The sequence below is a fragment of the Diabrotica undecimpunctata genome, chromosome 4 (genome assembly GCF_040954645.1).
Source record: "Diabrotica undecimpunctata isolate CICGRU chromosome 4, icDiaUnde3, whole genome shotgun sequence".
In the NCBI taxonomy this organism is placed as follows: Eukaryota; Metazoa; Arthropoda; class Insecta; order Coleoptera; family Chrysomelidae; genus Diabrotica; species Diabrotica undecimpunctata.
Window position 1 is genome coordinate 97,038,693 of NC_092806.1, and position 23,447 is coordinate 97,062,139.

The window sequence follows — 23,447 nt, forward strand, 5'->3', positions numbered from 1 at the left end:
ATCAAGCAAATAGAACCACAGAATAACAACTGATTGTTTTTATTCTGTGATTGACCTTAATATACCAATAATCTGACGTATACGTACTTGACATGGGACATGATTTAAAGCAGGTGTATTGATGACATAATTTGACACTTAAGTGAAAGTCCAACAATAAAAAACTAAAAATAATAGTGACTCCTTATCCTTTAAACAGTTCATTTTTTATCTTAATGTCGAATGTATTGCTTAAGACATACAGTCCTATTTGTCCAAAACTTCGCGTCAAAAAAAATTCGCCCAACATTTCTTTTGTATAGGTAAAAAAATAAATACTTTTCTAGCCATATATTCATATGACAATATTTTTTTAGTACAGCAGAGCTTCTCAAAGAAAGCAAACCAAAAATGGGGACGTCAAATTTCGTATTGAAAAGGTACGATAATATAACAAAATCTGAAGAAGATCATAGGCTTTATAGAGGCCTGGAGTTGTCTAACCATATGAAAGTGTTGCTTGTAAGTGATCCAAAAACTGACAAATCTGCAGCTGCTATGGATGTTAATGTAGGTAAGTAATATTTTTGTGGATATCTTTATTTGTAAATAGACTGTCATAAAAATATTATACATAAGACAATAATTCTGTGTATATTTCATGGGGCCCTATACCAAAAGACAACTGGAGACATTGGAATACTTATCAGAAATATATTGACTAGAAAAAAATATGGTACCAGTGTGGTAAGAGGATAGGATGTCTACGGAGATGAAAATAAAGTTAATTAATGATGGGTAAAAGAATTTCATGGTATAAATACATAAATATAAAACAAAAGTAGTAACACCAATCAAGTAATTATTGCCTATAATATTTATAGTGTGAGAAGTTTTAGAGGAGCAGATATTGATTCTCATACAACATACAGGAACTGCTAAAAGAAAATGATATTACAGAACATTATAGAGATATTTAATCACAAAAAGTAGAAACACGTGAAAAGAAATGACCAGAGTAATACAGGAATCATCAAACTGAAAAAGGTGCACAAAGTATTATGAGGGGCACACCAATAGCAGCTATGCAGACCTTACTGACCTTCCTCTATATAATTTTAAGGGGAGAGGTGACAATGGGATATTGTAGATTGAGAGAAAACCTGGGCTACATACCAGTTAGATCAGGACATAGTAATATCATAAATGAAATTAGGGATGCCTAATGAATGACGATTTCTGACAATATGCCACCCAGATACAGACCTAAAGTGCCTTTCAAAGTGGACATTTGCCTACAATAGGAAGAGGACAGAAGAAACACTATTCTCAGACTGTAGGATTATACCTGGTAGACCTGTATACCTGTCTTGCTGAAGTCAGCAAAATATAACTATATTTTAAACAGAGATTTTTGCAATCTTGCTGAAGTAGATCAATATATGCACAGATAGCCAAGCAGTTAACCACATCTTGTATGACTGCGAGGCATTAGGTCCTAAGTAGCAAAAACTTTCAGTAACTACCAAGTAACTCCAAAAATATATAGTACCCACCCACTATATCACCTATATAGCTGGTACAGGGTCCAGAATCCTGGAATGGAAGATGTACAATAGCAGCACAACTATTGGCAGAGGCAACTGGCTGCAGTATGACCAGTTTAACAATAGACAGCTTCCATGAAAAAAAAAAATACAGGATGCAACAGAAAGATATATATCAAAAGAGAAAACCAAGGAAAATATGTATCAGCAGATAACCAATGCAAAATGGAACTACAACTTAAAAAATTTCAGCAAAAATACATACAAACAAGCAGTGAGGAAGCTAAGTACAAATATCAAGAAAAGGGGTGAAAATGAAAAAAACAAAGGAAGACAATTAAAAGAAATGGAAGAGAAGTATGGAAGGAAGGTAATAAAAAAAGTCTCTATAAGAATATGACAAGCTGCTGTTAAAGAAAAAACAGAGACCTAATAGGTAACCCTGATTAAGCAATTAAGAGATGGAAAGAACATTTTGATGAGTAGCTGAATGGAGAAAAGAGTAATATGGAAGATACTACAGAACAAATAACGGATGACATAGATATAGATGAACCGAGCCAAAATAAAGTATTATAAATCATAGAAAAATTGAAAAACAATAAGAGTCATGGGAAAAGCCAAGTAACAGCAGAAACACTATGTGGTGTAACTGTACAAAGATTCTACAAGTACATGACTACTGTTAATTTATTTTTAGATATATATTTTTTATGGGTGACTAACACCTATCTTCAATGGGTTACTTATTAGTGGTTTAATGCAATGATGTGAGCAGTCTTTTGAGTTAGTTTTCATGGCTAGACAAAAGTGATTCTTTAATTAATTAGGGTACTTATCTGTTCTTCTATAATATAGGTTATCTTTTTTCAGGATTCCTTAGCGATCCGAAAGAAGTATATGGTCTGGCCCACTTTTGTGAACATATGTTGTTTCTTGGAACAAAGAAATATCCTAATGAAAATGACTACAATAAGTTTTTAAGTGAACATGGTGGCAGTACAAATGCAGCAACATATCTGGATCATACAGTTTACTTCTTTGATATAGTTCCAAACCAACTCCCTCAAGCACTGGACAGGTATAAATATTTGTTAATAAATATACCTTTCCATAATAGGTATTTATAGGATAAGATTGAATAGGGTATACACCACCCCCTAGAATAGAATTAGAACTTTTCTCTCTCTCTCTCTCTCTCTCTCTCTCTCTCTATATATATATATATATATATATATATATATATATATATATATATATATATATATATATATATATATATATATTTATTGCTAATTTACTATATCTACTTCAATACAGTAATAAGTAAATATGATGTATGTTCTTTGCTTGTGGCAGGTGTCGTCCATTGACGACTCTCTGGAATTTACCTAGCAGCTAGACCTACCTTCTGGACAAAGTCTTTTTAGATGTCTGTCAACCAGTGGGGGTTGAATAATTCGTCTATGAGATGGTTTGGATGGTCTGCATGAAGGGTTTGGTTTGACACATACCATGGGGCTTTAGCTAACATACGAATAGTTTTTGACTGGAATGTCTAGTATTTTGGTGTTGGATGGTTTGCTACAGCCCCACAGCTCAATTCCGTATGTCCACACTGGTTTGAGTATTGTTTTATAGATGGTCGGTTTGTTTTCTAATGAAAGTTGTGATCTTTTGTTGATTAGCCAGCTCATATTTTTAACTTTTAGGTCGAGGTGTCGTCGTTTGGCTGCAATATGTGATTTCCAAGTAAGTTTTTCGTCTAGATGAAGGCCCAGGTACTTTACTTCTGTTTTTATTGGTATAGGTGAATTATTTAGGTGTAAATCAGTGTAGTCAAGATTTGATTTCACATACAAAGTGTCTATGTATCTGTTTATACGTATTTCGCCTTAATAGGGCTCATCAGAACAGATATTAATAGGCTTTCTCAACGTGAGAAATAAATCTTTTCTGTCTTTAAGAAGCAACACTAAAATGGCTTCGATATGGACGCAATAGCGACATCTGATAATAAATCCGTAAAATAGTTTTGAAACACAATTCAGATTTCTGCCTTAATCTGAGCCTTCTAAAAATTTCAAGGCAAAACAGACGTTGATAAAGATGTTAAGGTGGAGGTGTAGTTGTGGACATCTAATTCTTCGATTTGTGAAGTTTACTTGACAAGACTTGTTTGTGTTGACATTTATTTTCCAGCATTTAAGCCAGTCTTCTAGTTCATTGAGATGATTTTGCAATTTGTTAAATGCTAGTATTTCGTTGATGTCTGATGCTAGTATACCAGTGTCATCCGCAAATGTTGCCATTAGTGTATTTTCGCTAATAGGAATATCAGCAGTGAAGATTTGATAAAGGAATGGGCCAAGTACATTGCCTTGAGGTACTCCGGATTGTATTTGGTGGTAGTTGGATACAGCACCTTCGTATTTAACTTGGAAGTATCTGTCGGACAAGTATGATTTAAGGGGGAGGTAGATTTGGTCAGTTAGCTGAGCTTTTATTTTAAAGAGAAGACCCTCGTGCCACACTCTATCAAATGCTTGCTGTATATCGAGGAATGCTGATAGACAGATTTGTTTCACTTCTAGGCTATCTTTTATTTTGTTGACTAACCTATGGCACTGTTGTATGGTTGAGTGATTTGACCGAAAACCAAACTGATGATCTGGGATAAGGTTTTCTATAGGTATTATTGTTTCTATTCTGTTAAGGATTAACCTTTCGAAGACTTTTGATAAAGTCGGAAGGAGACTTATAGGTCTGTACGAACTGGCTTCAGTTAGAGGTTTACCAGGTTTAGGTATCGTTATAATTTGTGCATACTTCCATTGCACTGGAAAATAGCATAGTCCCAGGAGGCTATTAAAAATAATGGTTATTAAGACGACACCTTTTCTTGGGAGTTTTTTTAAGATTTCACCAGTTATAGGTCAAATCCTGGAGCTTTATGAGGGTTAAGCAGGTTGATTTCGTTACAGACTTCGTTTGGTGAGAAGTATTTTAGTGGTAATGATAGCTGACAAGGTGCGTTAAGGAAGTCTCTAATTTTCTCGTCGTTAATATCGTTGGCCTGTGGGGTGGAGAGGACGGTTGATAGATGTTCTGCAAATCTGTTGGATTTTTCTATATCTGATCGAGCCCAGGTTCCATCATTTTTCCGAATTGGTGATTTCATTACTACCGGCTTTTTGAATTTATTTGTGGCTTTCCAAAGAGAGTTGTGGTCAAGAGAAAGGTTTGTGACATATCTTTCAAAAGATTCGTTTTTGGCTGTTTGGATAGCGGAATGAAGTCTGTGTGTTTTATCTATCTAGATTTGTTTTATTTATCGCGTTTCTTGTTCTTTGTGTTCTAGTGTGGAGGGGTATACTATACCTTTCAACAATGGTTTTTTCCTTTTCAGGAGTACCTTTCCAAGCGGCCTGTTGTATTTGTTCCGTTAGATATTTTACAGCTTCTTCAATACCGTTTTTGTGTTTAAATCGAATGTCAAGAGATATTTTTTCATTGATTTCTTCTTTGAATTGAACCCAATTCGTGTTACTGGAACATAGCCTTGGTGCAAGAGTTTTCCAAATTATATTGGTACTTAAGGTAATCAAGATGGGACTGTGATCCGAATGTAGATCAAAACTGGGAGTGATGTCGCTGTGTATTTCAGGTATTCCCTTAGTTATAGCAAAGTCTAGCAGATCAGGAATTTTGTTATCAGTGAGCCAGTATGTGGGGGTACCAGTTGTTAGGTATTTCAGGTTATTATCTTGTATGATCTTTAATAGATTTTTGCCTTTTGGAGATATCAGTCTTGCTCCCCAGGTTGTATGTTTTGCATTCCAGTCCCCTGCCACTAGGAAATGTGAGCCAAGTTGTTCAAAAACTCTCTGTATTCCTCCAGATTGATGGTATGGCGTGGTGGGCTGTAGATAGAATCTATTGTTAATGGGAAGGTGAGCGCTTGTACTTTTATGATAGTACTCTGAATTTTGTTGGTGATATATGGAGCAAGTTCCTAGTGTTTTATAGCTGTACGGATTATTACAACTGAACCAGCATGGGCTGTTCCATCTGGATGGTTTGCGTAATAGACAGAGTAGTGTGGAATTTTTATAAAAGACCTCTCAGTTGCGTGACTCTCAGATATAAGTAGGATGTCTATTTTGTTTAATTTTAGAAATAGTATAATTTCTTGCACATGGTTTGTTAGACCATTTGCGTTCCACTCTGCTATTCTAAGTGAGTTAGCCATTACGACATTCTATTTATCACTGTTGTAAGCATGCTTAGTATCATGCTGTTTTGGTTTATCAATTGTTCAAACATATTTTTAAATTCATTGAGGAATTCTGTAAGTTTATTTGAAAGGTCTGAATTATTGTTGTTGTCTTGTGAAGAAGTATTAGTTGCTGAAACTTGAGCATATGTTACATGTGATTGGCGTATGTGGTGAGCATTAGTGTTATTATTATTTAGACTTGCAACTCTAGGTATAGGAATGCTGCTTGTTATATTTTTGTTTTTCGAATTTACTAGGTCTTTATATATAGCACATCCTTTATATTTTGCTGGATGATTGCCATTACATAAGGCACATGTTGCTGGTGTGTCGCGTGCTTTTTTGCAGGTTTTTGTGTCATGTGATCCACCGCATTTAACACAGGCGAATGGCCTCAGGCAGTAACTTTTTGAGTGCCCGTATTTTTGACACCTTGTGCATTGTACTATTTTATTTTTTATTCTAGGTGGTTCTACTGTTATTATGCAGTTTCGTAGGACTTGCAGGTTAAATATGTTTTTGTTGTTTTCATTTGGCTTTATATCGACAAAGAATAAGGGCAATGGTTCTTTGGTAACTCTATGTCTAACATTAATTATGTTGCGAACTTTAAAACCCTTATTATTTAATTCATGCGATATATCTCCTGTGGGTGTTAAATGGTGTAATCCTCTTATGACAACTCTATAGGCCCTCTCTTGTTTCGGTTGGTAAGTGTGATGTAGAATGTTTGAGTTTGTAGGGTTAATTTTTACTGTAATATTTGAAATGGTTTTGGTTTAATAGGTTTCAGCCGCAGTTGCAGTTGAAAGGTTTGCTATCATAGCACTATAGTCAGTAACTCCATAAATATAAATTTTTGGTTATATTTGTGTTATGTGTATTTGATAAATTGTTTGTTTGTTCATCTAGATTTTCTTTTGAGAGGGAATCAAATCTGTTTTGTGTTTGGATTTGGTTGGGAATTTCTGAAGTTGTTTGTCTTTTCACCCTTTTTCTCTTCTTGCCAAGGATGTTTATTTTCGTTTTCTGTTTCGTCAAGTTCTACGTCGCTATCGCTATCCGTGTAGTTATTGGTGTTTTGTGATGATGAGAGTGAGCATTGAGGGTTTGTGGATACTGTTGTGTATTGGGACTGAATAGGGTTTTGAGTGTTTTGAATATTTTGTGCAGTTGATTGACTAGGAAATTGTACTGGGTTTGGTATAGCTATTTGGGTTGGAATAGGTATTTGGTTTAGGCATGACATTTGATTTGTTGTCTGATTAGATGGTGTTTGATTAAAATACAAAAATGGTACTTGCGGTTTTACTGCTGTTTGGTTTGACTGGTTCTGGTTATTTATTGTTGGGACATCCTGTATAGTATTTATTTGTTGATAAATTGGTTGGCCATTATTATCAAATCCTAATAAATTCCCCGAAGGGAACATATTTCTTTTGTTTGTTTGACTAATCACTTAGTTTTTGTTACTTTTCACTTTAACAATTTTTTGATGCTGATAAGATAATTACTAGTTAATTAGGTAGTTTTACGATAAGGAAGTTCTCTAGCGCTTTGAATGACGGTACATGTTCACGCTTCGAGAATCAGATTGCTACTCCTCTATATTTATATATATACAGGGTTATGCAATTGAATTTTTTTGTGTGAAATTATTTTTTATTGATTCAAATGACAAAAATGTGTGAAAATAATCAAAATTTCAGAATCCACTCACTTTAGCTTGATGTGGCTAACTTTTGCCTTGACTATGGCCTTCAAACGATCAAAAAACGAGTTGCATGCAGCACGAATGTGATCTTCCGGTATTTTGGCCCATTCACGTATAATTGCTTTCTTCAGCGCATCCATACTGGCATATTTTTTAGTCCTCACCTTGCTCTCCAAAATGGACCAGATGGAATAGTCCATCGGATTTGCGTCTGGCGAATTCGAAAGCCATTGTGTGGATGAAATGTAGTGTGGAACATAGTTTTTTAACCATTCTTGGTTCCCACTAGATTTATGAGACGGTGCCGAGTCTTGTTGGAACGTCCATGGTCTACAACCGAAATGTTTGCATGCCCACGGTTCTAAAGCAGCTTCTAAAACATTTTCCTTATAATAAGTTGCATTGAATTTGACACCAGATTCAATAAAAACGATTGGAGAGCATCCATCGGCGGTTACAGCTGCCGATACCATTACTTGAGATGGGAAATTACTTCGGGTGGCCGTTCGTAAGCTCAAACTTTCGTAGGTGCGTTCGGTCAAGTAAACACGTTCATTTTGAGAGTTTATAAACTGCTCAATAGGGAAATTTTTCTCATCAGAGAACACTATGTTCGGAAATTCGCCACGTTCGCACAGGCGTAACAACTCCTTTGCTCTTTCAAGCCGAACTTTTTTTTGCTTCGGTGTAAGATTCTGTGCTTTCTGGAACTTGTAAGGCTTGACCTTGAGCTCCTTTTTCAATACTCGTTGCATGCTTCGCTGGGATATTTTCAGTTCTTTGGCCATTTGATTACCACTACGACGTGGATTTCGCTCAAGTCGAGCCTTCACTTTCCGAACCATTTCAGGCGATGTTGCTGTTTTTTTTTCGTCCACCACCATAGAATTTGGCAATGCTACCAGTATCATTATAACGAGTTATGGTGCAATACACAAACATTTTATTCACTTTGAGGTGTTTGAGCTGACGAACAATAGCTGGTTGTGATTTTCCATCCAAATATAACGCAATCACACTATAACGTTTAAATTCCATTGCGAATAACTTTTGTTGTATGTATAAAACTTAAATGCAAATGCTTTTGACGGCTTATAAACATACTGAAGTGTTATCGGGCCAATTTTGACGTAGCTGTCATTATCGATTTGCCAGATATATCAATGTGAAGTTGTTAACAGTTCAATTGGGTAACCCTGTATATTAGTGTATATACAGTCCATCTAATTTACTTACCGTTGCACATCATTATCATTGACAGAGATCGAAGTTGACATAGTTGCCAAAATATAAAAAAAAATCCTGAATCCATTTTAAATCAAATATGTCACATAATTATTGTAAAAGTGGATTATACAACAAAACAAATATTTAATGTAAATAAATTTAAAATTAAAAAGGGATTTTCATTAAAAATTTAATGTAAATAAATAGAAACAAAACAAGAGTTAAAAAATAATCTTGTTAAAAACAATTTGAGCCGCTTGTATGCGTCGTATAAAGATGTAAAATGGAATACTTAAACAAAAACAACACTTTTTTCATTACTTATTTACTTTGTGAAATGTTTTGTTACAACTAAATTTTCAAATGCTTTTTTCTTTTTTCTTCAGATTTATTTAAATTTCGGTTTATATTTAACTATTTATTAAATATATAGAAATTTAATTATCTTACATGAAAGATTAGATTATTGCTGAGGGCCGAAAGTCCCTGAAATCTTCTACGTTTATTTTATTATTTCTAGAAACGCTTATTCGCTCTCTACGCTTATTTCTAGAAAAGAAAAAATTTAATTTCGAATATTTCATTCCAAAGGTATTTTTGGTGTATTGTAATTTACTTTCGGCCTACGGTAACAATGTAGTTTTTCATTCTAGGTTTAAATTTTTCAAAAATAATTATTAGTTTTCTCAGGATTCAAAAAAAATGAATGCATTTAAAAAATGTTCATCCGAAATTTTGCGCCTCCGCTCTTAACTTAATAAACTTTGATATCTAACGAAAAGTATTCTTACTTCGTTCATACATACTGTAAATTGTATTACGTATTTCGATTGTAATTATTAAATTAGTATTGGTAACTTTCTTAGGCCTGGTACGTTTTTTGGACGGTGATAGAAGTGTATTAGTTTTTACAGCCTGAGAAATAGAACGCACAGTTGAAATATGTAAATTTAAAGCTGCTGCTACACGCTAAAACAAGAATGTATATTTTAAGCATCTACAATAATATACAAAACATACGTTTACATACTTCTCTAACAGCAGTCAAGGGTAGAATGGGGCCGTTGTTATCACGTCCCTGTTCAAAATAATGAATCAAAGAAGCTACCATCTATTTACAACGATTATTTAAATTCTTACGTGACATTTTTGAAATAAAACACACTAATTTTGTTCTAAAAAGTACATATTTTATTAAATAGGTAAAAATATAAAACAAGAGGTATTCACTTTAAAATTCAAAATAATAAAGTACAAAAAGTGTCAACACCGCAACTGTCAAATAGGTGTTACCAATTTATGCCAAAATATCACCTTCGTTCAATTACAGTTACAGTGTGTTCTGAACAAATGTTCTTCATAAAAACGCTTTTTAATGCATTTATACAAATTAAATGAAACATCTTATTGTATATTTCTTTAAGTTAACATTAATAGAAATCTTTAAATATTATTGCTACGCGTATATAATAAGATATGTCTAGTGGCTGTAATGCCAGTGTACTCGGCAAAGTGATTCTAAAAAAGAACACCCCTACCGCCTAAATATTTCGTGTTGGTATCATGTGATCTCACGGGCTATGACGCGGATGACGTGCAACAGTAAGTAAATTAGATGAAGTATGTATATATATATATATATATATATATATATATATATATATATATATATATATATATATCAAATTTTATTAGGGAATAAATAATAAGGGTATCTTGTTACTAAATAAGGAATAACTAATCAATTTAGTGAGAACTTATGCTAAACTGAGCTTGTTGCTATTATAAACAAAGAAAAAATTAAATAACAGTATTAATATAATGTATAAAAACTAGGAAGTAATAATACAATTTCCATAACTTTTCCATTAATTGCAAAATTTGTTGTGTTGTACTTTATGCAATTGGTTTATTGTACTCTCTAAGAAATTACTTTAATTCATTAATAATTCAATTTGAGTTCAATAATTCAAGAAAAACTACTATTTCTTCTAAAATGGACCTATTATAAAACAACATACAGAATATTGAGGTATACTATACTTTTTAAAATTATCAAATGAAATTTTTATTATTTACGTCATCATCTCTATTCATCATCTCTACAATCCTCTGTGGATCCTGGCGTATTCCAAGATTTGTCACCATTCTATTTTGTTTCTGGTGACCTTTTGATTTTTATACCCCTAAGTAAGTCTTAACTTCATCCAACCACCTAATTCGTGGTTGGTCCCTTCTTCTTCCTACAGATTTTCCTATAGTTAGCCGACATATTATTGTCCGACATTCATATTATGTGTCCAGTCCATCTGAGATGCTATGTTTTAATAAACTTCTTAGTCAGTTAATGACTAAGTGCCACTTTTATAAGCAAAATCTGTGCAAATCTTACTTACAAACTAATCTTTTACCAAACTGTTTCAAACAAAATTCTGGTAACCTGAAAATTGGTACATTTTGTTTGCTACTGATCATTAAAGGTAATCAGCAAAGTTACTTTTTGAGAGTATTTACCGCCAGGTGACTCAGCATACACTTTAAAAAGAACTCTAATTCACTCGAATCAGTTTAGCTTTACATTTACTATGTAATTTAAAACATTTCATGTACTTCTCATATAGAAGATTTCCCAATGTTATGTGACGATGTCAACTTAATTTTTAAATGTACTTAAATCCTGGTTCGACTTTTAACAAACATCTGAAAACCATTTTTCATATTGATCTGCATTCATTTCCTGATGTTAATCTCCAGTCTTTTTAGGAACAAATGCATTTAAACCTCCTTTAACAAGTCGCTACCAATTCGGCTAATTATAAGGAGTTTTCCCTTTCCAGATGGGATTTTTAAACCTGTCAAAAAACCATCTAGGAAAGCTTGTCGTTTTGTTTTTCACATTTAAATACTGCCAAAGTTTTGTTTCAGTATGTCCTTCATTTAACCATGTTTCATCTGTTTAATATGTTTTTTTAATCTCTTTGAAATTCCGCTATTGGTTTCAGATACTTTCTGCGCCATTAAATGATTTCTTCTTTTTCAATATTCCTCTCTCTCTCTCTTTCTTTTTAAATACCCAAAGTTCATTTCCCGTAGAGTATGTAACAAAACATGTCTTGGTATTTTTGGAATATTTTCACTAGATTGAAGTGAAGAAGCAATTTTTTTTTATAGTTGTTAATTCCTTTTTGAAATAAAATTCATATACTGCACGACGAATGGCCTGTCTGGTTGGTTGTATCATCCAATTTTATTTGTTTCCTTCCTGTTGTCTCAACCTTCAAAGTATTATGTTTTGTTTCATCGTCTGCTTTACTACTCTATACAAACTAGCTTTGAAATCTTTTGTCAAAATTCTACATAATGTAACTACATCGCTTACATTTATATTTTATTCTCTGGCTGGAAGTCCTTTAAATACATTTCGGATCATTGTTTTTTCTTCGGGTGTTCAAATTGTGACGTTTTTTTTATATATACGATTCACTATTACTAATGTCAGTCACATTATTTTTCACCAAATTGAATTAAACTAAATTACTCACAATTCACAAAAAGTAAACGTAAATCGCCTTCCACTAATAATACTACAAACAATTCTGTTCTCTGCTTCATGAAACCCCTGTCAGTGCGCTTATGAAACTGACTTACAGATAATATATAATAAAAGAACTACCCGAACAATGGCGTTGTTGCAAGTTACATCGCCTTAATCTGCGATGACATTGTTGATCTCCGATATTATCTACCTTATCTATCTAGAGAAATATATAAACTACAACATTGCAGGTAACTTCAAGTTGAATCATAAACGCTGACTTTACATTTTTACTAAAACCCTAATCTTTTCCAAAACATTTGAACAGTTTAAAAATACAATTTTAAGCAATTACAGAGATTGATTTTATACTTTATGTTAACATATATTTTTTTTGTAATGGGGGTAATCCCTTATATTAATAAATAAATAAAAAAAAAATAGATCAATCAAATTATTGAAATGTATTTCATGTAAAATGAGATCTCTTCTATCTGAACGTATATTTTTTGAACGGTCAGGTTTTTGTCAATTTTTAAGAGATTAAACAGTTTCTGCAATAATTCAGTAATTTGTTAATTAAATATTAATTAAACTTTCTCCGTTTGTCAATTCAGTAATTTGTTAATTAAATATTAATTAAACTTTCTCCGTTTGTTGGTATTACTACAACAAAAATATTTTTTTCTAAAGGGTAAACGTCCAATTTTACTGACTTATAAAAAACATTAAACAACAATTCATTATGTCTGTCTCCTACTGAAATTTCGTTTCTTCCATTATATAAGTATATTTTCCATGTATCTTTCTTTAGTTTTACTTGATTTTTATTTCACTTATTCACCAAACTGTTTGTTTAGTCTTCTATTTATTTTACATATTTTTAGGTGCTTCTATTATTATATTTTTTAATTATTCCTGTGTGTGTGTGTTCAATTCTAGAGGTGCTGCTAATTTCGTCATTGTTATCGAATTTTATTTCTAGTGCCATTTTTTATTTAGGTATGTGCTGTATTTTTTTGACGTGACAACGTCTTAAATTAGGTTGTTGCTCGGAGTCACTCATGAAAAAGTGTAACGCCCGCTCACGTCTGTTACGATGAGTCACCGAACGAGAGAGAGGCCCGCCGGACCGGCGAATGCCGTGCGTCTCTCTCCCACTCAAACATGATCGGTCCGCTGCGCGCGCAGCACTAGAGAATTAGGCGCGTTGAATCGGTGCGTGCTTGTGTCTCTGTCTTTCTCGAGCGTTCTTGGCGTTGGAAATCCGAGAAAGCGTCATAATACAAGTTCACACGTGTGGTTAAAGTATCGTCAGCTGTGTCTGTAGTGAAAATGTGGAGTGCTTAGATTCGTCATTTACAACAACTACAACAATAAAGGTAAATAATTGTACACTAATATTTCATTATCGTAAACTATGATTGATTGATTAATTGTTAGATTGACACAAAAGTTGAGAAACTGAGTTTATAGGTTATGTCATACTATTGACAAATGTTGATAGTGTTGTGTGGGAGCCTTGTAACTGGCTCCCTATGTGAGAGGGTTGGAAATCTTTTGATTCCAAGCCTTACTTCAAAGGACTTGTGAATGGATGTATCTCCATAGGTTTGGTTCTTCAGTGACCGTTGAAGGATAAGGATTGTTATAAGTGAGCAAATATAGCTCCAGAGAAATAAAATCACCTTTAGTTTATCGACTTATAATTAACTATTTTTAGATTAAAGAGGTTCAAAACGACGTAGCTGACTATACAGTATCAAATAATTCTTTCTTTATCACACGTAAAAGAGAAAACCGTATTTATGAGAAAAAATGCCCGATTTCGGCGTAGAGAAATATTTTATACGTGAATTGAGAGTGAATTTAAAATCCGATGCCTCAAGGGCGATCTGTGAGAACTAACTAAAATAAAATAATACTTGGTGCGTAAAAGTGTAGATTACCCCTCTTGTATTTAGGTGTGAAAACTATTTAAGAGGCTGTGGCGCCAATACGTCGGCTGTGACTATTTTACTTATTCTACACTAAGAAAAGTGTAAAGAACTATATTTTTATTTTATATTTTAAAATTATATGTTCATTTCTGGAACATAGACTGCCCGCGTTGAAGTATTTACTTCAAAACGAAAGAAAGAGTGATTTGAGAAAGTAAGCAAACTTAACTTAAATGTAATTTAAGAAATAACTATTCCTAAACTAGAGTAATACATATAAATGTGACAAAATTTAAAATTTTAATTTTCTAGTTTGTCCACAGGAAGAGGACAGAGTTTTGTAATGGGTCTGTTAAAATATCCATCTCTAGTCTTTATTTTAACACTACGGACCTTATCGTCCTTACCAGTAAACAATTCAACAATTCTTGCCAATGGCCAGTGTAAGGGTGGAACTTTATCTTCCTTTAATAGAACTAAGTCGTTAACTTCAAGATTCTTCTGTGGTGTTAACCACTTGGGGCGATTCTGAAGTTGATTAAGGTAATCAATTTTCCAGCGTTTGGCAAATGATTGCTGAATCTTCATGTAGTTTTGCCAAATTGTTAATTTATTGTCAGGTATTTCCGTCACTATCTCTTCAGGAAATGACGTAATTGGTTTTCCTATTAGGAAATGTCCTGGAGACAATGTGTTAAAGTCATTTGGATCATTTGACATAGCACAAAGAGGGCGTGAGTTTAGTACTGCTTCTATTTGTGCGAGAACTGTGCTAAAGGCTTCAAAAGTTAAAGTGGTATTGCCTAAAAGCCTTAAAATGTGATATTTGGCACTTTTTATGGCTGCCTCCCAAATTCCACCATGATGCGGAGAATGGGCTACAATAAATTTCCATTGGATTTCAGAAGAGGAGAGAAAATTGAATATGGACTCAGAGGTTTCCTTTTGTTTAAGAAATAGTGCAACTTCCCTCAACTGATTTCTAGCTCCTAGAAAATTAGTGGCGTTATCTGAGTAGATAATTTGTGGACAGCCTCTCCTACTGATGAATCTTTTTAAAGCAAGTAAGAAACTTTCTGTAGAGAGACCTGTGACTAATTCGATGTGCACTGCACGAGTAACCATACATACAAACAACGCTATGTAGGACTTTATTTTTGGAGCCTTTCTTAAATTGGAGCCTTTTATAAGAAATGGACCACCAAAGTCTAGACCAACATTGGTAAATGGAGGGGAGAAACATGAACGTTCCCGTGGTAAATCAGCCATTAACTGTGTGGCTGTCTTTGCTTTAAATTTAAAACACTCGTGACATTTATTAATTATCCTTTTAGTTTCTTTGAGACCATTTAGACACCAATATCTTAAACGAAAATTGGAAAGAGTATTTTGAGGGCCTGCATGACATAATCTTATATGTTCTCTATGCAGCATTAATTTTACTATGTGATTATGAGAGGGTAGAAGTAATGGGTACTTCTGTTCATATGGGACGTCTGAGTACCTTAGACGACCACCTACACGAATCATTTGCTGATTATCTATGAATGGGTTGAGTTTTAAAATTGTTCTATTTGAAATTATCTCCTTATTTTTAAGACAAGAAAATTCTCGAAAAAAGTGTGCCTTTTGCAAAAGTTTTATTATTAAATTTTCAGCATTTTTTAATTCTGAAACAGAGAAGGGTCCAACATATTTTTCATTTGGAAACTTGAAATTGTGAATGTACCTGAGAATAAGTGCGATACTGCGTTGTAGTTTTGAGAAGTTTGAAAATTTGAGAGATAAATTTTCAATGAAACTTATTGGACTTTCTTGTGCTAGATGAACTATTTTCTTTTCCTCGGGTATTTTACTTACATTTGGTTTTGAATCATAAGAAGTTAAATCTAAGTCATAATTAAGTAGAAATGAGGGACCTTGAAACCAAAATTTTGAGTTTAGAAGTTCAGGAGCAGACATGCCTCTTGACGCAATATCTGCGGGGTTTTGTTTTGACTTTATATATCGCCACTTAAATTGTGGGTTTCCTTGTATTTCAGAAACTCTATTTGCAACAAACTGTGACCATCTCGAGCTATGTGAGCCTAACCAAGCAAGTACGATTTCTGAGTCCGTCCAGCAGTTTATTGAGTCTATTTGAGTTAATTTATTATTTAGAATTTCAACTATTCTTTTAGTGAGTTTGCTGCATAAAACAGCACCCATAAGTTCTAACTTAGGTAAAGTTAATGTTTTTATTGGAGCTACCCTACTTTTAGAGGTGATGAGTGTGGAAGAGACATTTCTTGAGCTATAAGTAACTCTAATATATATGCAGCTGGCGTATGCCTTTTCACTAGCGTCGGAAAATGCGTGTATTTGTATAGTACATATATAATTTTCAATAAAAAAAGGTCTGTGAATTTTTAAATGTTTTAGTGCTGAAATATGTTTGAGAAAATTTAACCATTCATTTAAGAGTGTAGAGTCTAAACTTTCATTCCACTGAATTTTTGAAAGCCAAATTTTTTGCATTATTATTTTTGCAGTTACTATTACTGGATTAATTAATCCCTTGGGGTCGAAAAAACTTGCGATTATCGAGAGCACTTGTCTCTTAGTGTAGGAATCTTTTATTTCGATTTCTGGTACTGAAATAGAGAAACTATCTAATTTAGAGTCCCAACAAAGACCTAATATTTTATTAGAATGATTTTCTGGAGATATGACATACGTGGAGTCAGTTGAAAATTGTGAAATATTTTCTAAAAATTGTGGTGAATTTGAACACCATTTGTGAAGAGATATGCCTGCCTTTTGTAGCAGTGCAGTGATTTGCTCATGCGCAAGTGTGAGTGTTTCAATACTATTTGTACCATATAGTATGTCATCAATATAGCAAAAATTAATGAGCATATCATGAGCGAGAGGATATTCTTCCTTATGCATGTTTGCGAGTTCAATTAAACATCGTGTGCTAAGGAAGGTAGCTGGTTTCGTTCCATAGGTAACCGTTTCCAATTGTATACATTTTAACGGCTCCGAGGGAGAGTTGCGCCACAAAATATTTAATAAGAAAGTTTGGTTGGGGTTTATTCTGATTTGTCTAAACATCTTTTTTATATCAGATGTGAATACATACTTGAAGAGTCTAAAGTTGACTAAAGTGTCAAATAGTTCTGGTTGTGTGGTATAACCCTTTAACATAATATCATTAAGGCTAAAACCAGAAGTGGTTTTCATGGATGCGTCAAAAACTACGCGCAAACGAGTTGTGAGAGAAGTGTCTTTTTCTACACTGTGGTGAGGCAAGAAATATTTGTTTTCTGAGTGTACATTCTGCAGAGACAACGGAACATATTTTGCATGTCCTAATTCAACATACTCATCTATAAAAGATTTATATTGTTTGTAAAGAGAATCATTTTTTGAGAATTTGTTCTCCAAATTTAGAAATCGCCTTCGCGCCATTTGGAAAGAGTCGCCCAATTTATTATTTTCATTAGGCGTGCATAGGGGTAAATCTACTTGGAACTGTCCATTCGGTAGGATTTGTGTTGTGGCTTTAAATATTTTCTCAGCCTTTTCATCATCAGGACTTAAATGCTTTATTTCGGGAACTTCTTCAATGTCCCAAAACCTTTGGAGAAGATTATTTATATTTTCTTCTTCAGTGTGAGATTGAACAAATAAAGAAATATGATTCGAGTGTGAATAGTTACAGTTTGAGTGAGAGTGCATCTTTTTCTTAGATGAAACTTGTGGAGATAAGTTACCGAACATGACATATCCTAAATGAGTGTTTTGAAGCACTGGAAGACCTGCTCCAATATGAATTAAACCATCCTTTAATAGATCACAGTAAATTTCTGCACCTAATAAGAGATCGATTCTCCCTGGGGAGGAGTAAGAGGGATCACTGAGCTTTATGCCAGCTGGTATTTTTATTTTGCTACGATCTAGAGGTACCTGAGGTATTTTACACGTAATATTATCCAAAACTGCACATGATACTTCAAATTTCATATCATTGTTTTTATATGGGAAAAATTCAATGTTTACCATTTCATTTGAGATGGAACAATTTTGAGAGATTGTGGAAATTTGTAATCTTTTATTAGTGGTAGAGTAATTTAGTTTATTTACTAAATCTTTTGTTGCAAAGCTCGATTGAGATCCATTATCGAGAAGACATCTTGCGTGTACAGGTTGTCCACTTTTAGAGTAAATTGTTACCAGCGCTGTGGCTAGCAAAACTTCGTTTTTAGGATTGAAAGTGGAGAGAGAAGAGATGCAAGATGAATTTTGACTTTGTGTGTCTGAGAGTAGACAATATTCATTTGTCTGAGTGCTTAAGTGAGTAGAAGTGTTTGGTGATTCATTATATGAATGTGGAGAATTAATTGTTTGAGTAACTTGGGCATTATTACTCCTTTGAGGAACATGAAAATGACTTTGAGAGATATGTGGTGCACTATGGCGAGTTTGTGAATCACCCTGTATACTTGCGGAGGATTGAGAGGTTTGTGGTGCATTAAAGCGTGATTGTTGCCTATTGGCGTGACTTTGATTACCATCATGTGAATTTGAAGCACTTTGATTGCTTCGAGTGGGAGAGAATAAATTATTTTGATGAGTGTGAGAAAAATTATTTTCTTCATGCAGAAGTGTATTGTGCTTTTTATTGCAAATTTTACATGTGTATTCAGAGATGCATTTATCAGTAAAATGCTTAGTGCCAAAACAGTTTCTGCAAAGCTGTGCTTGCTTTACAAAATTAAACCTTTCTCGAGAATTTGTGTCTTTAAATAAGTTACACTGATATATTTTATGACCAGTTTGTTTACAAAATATGCAATTTTCATAGCTAGATTTATTATTACTTATAGTAGAAATATGAGCAGTTTTTTGAGTGACTTTATTATTAAAGTTTGACTGAGTTTCAGTGTAATTAAGTTTCTCTAAAACATCACATCTTTTTTCTAGAAATTCAAAAAATTGTTTGAGTGTTGGAACGTTCTTAGAACCTACTTCATATTCAAAAGCCTTGTGAGAAGCAAAATCTATTTTTTCTAAAAATATTTCTATTAAAAGGAGGTCCCAATGTTCAATTGGAACTTCGAGATTACTAAGAGCTTGAAGCGTTTGCTTTGTGTGTACAAGAAAATCTCTTAGTACCTGAGGAGTGCATTTAACTAGAGATTGAGACTTTAACAGCCTTTTTATAAGAGTACTAATCACTCGTGATTTGTCATCATATCTTTCTTTTAGGGTTTTTATAGCGATAGCAAAATTTGCATCTACTACTTCGATGCTGCTAATTAAGTTTAAAGGTTCTCCTTTGAGGAAGGATTTTAAATATATAAACTTTTGTACATTATTTAAACTTGAATTGTTTGTGATCAGAGTTTCAAATAGTTGAAAGAATTCATTGAATTCTGAGAAATTTCCGGTAAAGGTTTTCATGCTAATTTCAGGCAGCCTCGCACTGGAAACAGCATTATTATTTGAGCTAGGTACTTTATTTTCTGTTAAATTTAATTCTATTATTTTTCTTTGCAAACCTTTGAGTGTGTTGAAGTATTTTTCTTCAACATTTGCTCGATCAGCTGATTGTTGGTCGCTGTCATCAGTCTGTTCGATTTCTAATTGAATTTGTTCATATTGTGTGAAAAAATTAAAAAGTTTTTCTTTCCTATTTTCAAAATCAAGTATTTCGTTTTCTGTGTCTTTATTGGCTATAAACCATTCTGAGATACGTGTAATTGATGCTTTAAGTGATTTACGCTTTTTCTTTAAAGCTTCCATATTTTATTTAAAAGTGAATTTATTTGCAAATATATGCTGAGCGAGAAATAAGAGTGAATGATTTTGTTTAGTGTAAATGTCTTTTTCAACTAAGACGCGATTTTAATTTTAATAGAGTATTTTTACTAGAGTGATAAATAAATATTTTTCGTGAGAGCGGGCTGTGAGACAATCTGTATAATAAATAATTGTCAACTATCTTTAGCGATATTGAGAAGAAAGATCTGTTGTCAAATCAAAGCCATTAGTTAATATAAATATTAATAAACAAATAAAAGTCGAGACAAATGTCTATCAATATAAATTACGTGCATGCAGTAACTATAGAAAATATAGAAAGAGTTTTAACCTCACCAAATGTTTTTCAAGTATCCAATTTAATTACCGCTGTCGCTTACCAGCACATAACGCACTTTTCACAAAACACACGTGTCTAATCTTGAACGAAGGTCAACTTGTGCAATCTTTCTTCTAGGGACGGGAAACCATTATTCTTTCTTCCTGTTGCTCTCCGGCGTGTGTAATCCTTTTCTTTCTTCAGTCCTGTTTCATCAAATAATCTGTGCTCGATAGGACCACGAGTGAGTGGGAGCCTTGTAACTGGCTCCCTATGTGAGAGGGTTGGAAATCTTTTGATTCCAAGCCTTACTTCAAAGGACTTGTGAATGGATGTATCTCCATAGGTTTGGTTCTTCAGTGACCGTTGAAGGATAAGGATTGTTATAAGTGAGCAAATATAGCTCCAGAGAAATAAAATCACCTTTAGTTTATCGACTTATAATTAACTATTTTTAGATTAAAGAGGTTCAAAACGACGTAGCTGACTATACAGTATCAAATAATTCTTTCTTTATCACACGTAAAAGAGAAAACCGTATTTATGAGAAAAAATGCCCGATTTCGGCGTAGAGAAATATTTTATACGTGAATTGAGAGTGAATTTAAAATCCGATGCCTCAAGGGCGATCTGTGAGAACTAACTAAAATAAAATAATACTTGGTGCGTAAAAGTGTAGATTACCCCTCTTGTATTTAGGTGTGAAAACTATTTAAGAGGCTGTGGCGCCAATACGTCGGCTGTGACTATTTTACTTATTCTACACTAAGAAAAGTGTAAAGAACTATATTTTTATTTTATATTTTAAAATTATATGTTCATTTCTGGAACAAGTGTTAAGTAAATTATTAGTTTAAATCACTCTGCAATCAATCGTAATTCAGTTGATTGAGAAGAAACAGCGCGTATTGCTAGTCAAACATTTAAAATAACAAATTATAACCTCTAACCTGTCAAAACAGGGCGACCAAACAAACGAACTAAACCGACCAATCACCACGCGCGGAGTTAGAATTTAACTGTGTTTAGCAATAATTTCAAATTCCAATTTTAGTAAATGTTTATTTTTCAACTTTACCATTTACAATTACAAATTTTAATTAATTTCAAATTTATTAAACTGTTTATTCGGCCTGTTGGGCCGTTGTCTTCTGTTGAGATTTGTTCTCGACGTTTCGCCAACACTAGGGGTTGGCATCTTCTGGAGATGTTGATGCTTCGCTTGTAAGCAGAAACTGACGACGCGTTGTACTACGGAGGCAATATTTATAATTCCCACTCGCCTCCCCTCCACTGGTTTCGGCTTGAGGGGGCGTGTCGTTGTTTATAGTAGCTTTTCTATCTCCGTGTTTGGCGGGAAGGGCGTTTGTGGATTTTAATACTGGTATCCATGTTTTGTTGATTTTTAGTCCTTCTTCTATCCTATTGAAATTGTTTGGGTGCTTGTATATTTCCACCGCTTCCCGATATAACCGTGGGTAGTACTGTGAAGTTTTGTCCAGCATCTGTGTTTCTTCAAATAGTATCCGATGTTCTCCGCTTCCCAAAGCGTGTTCGGCAACGGCAGATTTGTCGATATGTCCTAAACGACAATGGCTTTTATGTTCATTTTGTCATTGTAGTTTAGGACATATCGACAAATCTGCCGTTGCCGAACACGCTTTGGGAAGCGGAGAACATCGGATACTATTTGAAGAAACACAGATGCTGGACAAAACTTCACAGTACTACCCACGGTTATATCGGGAAGCGGTGGAAATATACAAGCACCCAAACAATTTCAATAGGATAGAAGAAGGACTAAAAATCAACAAAACATGGATACCAGTATTAAAATCCACAAACGCCCTTCCCGCCAAACACGGAGATAGAAAAGCTACTATAAACAACGACACGCCCCCTCAAGCCGAAACCAGTGGAGGGGAGGCGAGTGGGAATTATAAATATTGCCTCCGTAGTACAACGCGTCGTCAGTTTCTGCTTACAAGCGAAGCATCAACATCTCCAGAAGATGCCAACCCCTAGTGTTGGCGAAACGTCGAGAACAAATCTCAACAGAAGACAACGGCCCAACAGCCCGAATAAACAGTTTAATAAGTTAGACGATGGCCGTGAAAGCCTAACGCAATTTATCAATTTCAAATTTATTTAGCAAAAATTTGAACCTTCGATCTGAATAAGTGTTTTGATTTTCAAATTGATATTTCATCTTTCTCTATTATATTTGTGTATTTTCTTGGGTTTGTAGAAACTATCAGTTATGTTTAAGTTGAGCATTAAACAAAATTCAAGCCTTGTTTCTCCATTCTGGTTTCTGTTATTTTCTTTATGTAGATATTGCTATTACCTCTTTATATAAATCATCTTTTTTTACTACTCTGCTATTGAAATCGCTTGCTAAGAATTTTTTTTTTTGGTTCTGTCATAGCAGACTATTCTTCACAAAATTTATTTTATTGTCTTTTGTATCGTTGTCATTGGGTCCATACATTGCTATTATCGTTTTTTTACTGTTGTCTTTAAGCACAGTCGATCGGATTCTTTCTGATGCGTGTTCTGTATATAATGAGATAACTTGTTATTTACAATGCATTCTACCCTTTCTGCTGCTTGCATATTCTTTTTAACTCCACTGTAGACGTATGATTGTTTTCCATTTTCATAATTCCTTTTCCCTTTTTTTAGTTTCTGTTATTTCAAGATGTGTATTCCTGTAGCTTCGAATTATTTTTTTTAGTTCCCCTTTTTCTAGTTTCCTACTTTTCCATGTTCCTTCATTATCAACATCTTCATTTTTATTTAATTTTTTAGTTTTATTGTCTTTTATATTTTTATTTATTGTCTCTTGTATTTTTATTTATTTTATTTTAAAGTTCTTTATGAATTATTCTATTCTCATCTCGGTTTTGTTATTTCTGTTTGTCTCTTGGACTTTTATTTGCCTTGCTAATTATTTAAGGTTCTTGTAGTTTTATTCAGTTGTTCTGTGACGCTGGTTGTTTCGGGAGACCTTTCTCTCATTTTCTATTTTTTTTCTTTATTACATTTTTTGTAAACTTTGTTTTCTACGATATGTCTGTTATAATTGATAATTGCTTT

General features: G+C 33.6%; 1 protein-coding gene across 2 annotated transcripts in view; it reads left to right on the forward strand.

Annotated features, from left to right (window-relative positions):
• Positions 1-23,447, forward strand: part of Ide (Insulin degrading metalloproteinase) — a 163,888-nt gene that overhangs the window by 88,798 nt on the left and 51,643 nt on the right. Inside the window, exons 1-3 of one of the 2 annotated variants that reach the window (XM_072529963.1) lie at positions 112-302; positions 357-553; positions 2,400-2,607. In XM_072529963.1, the coding sequence (XP_072386064.1) occupies positions 223-302; positions 357-553; positions 2,400-2,607 (485 nt within the window). In that variant the 5' untranslated portion in view covers positions 112-222. Of the gene's footprint in view, positions 1-111; positions 303-356; positions 554-2,399; positions 2,608-23,447 lie in introns of those variants that run through there. The other variant, XM_072529962.1, reaches the window with a different exon arrangement.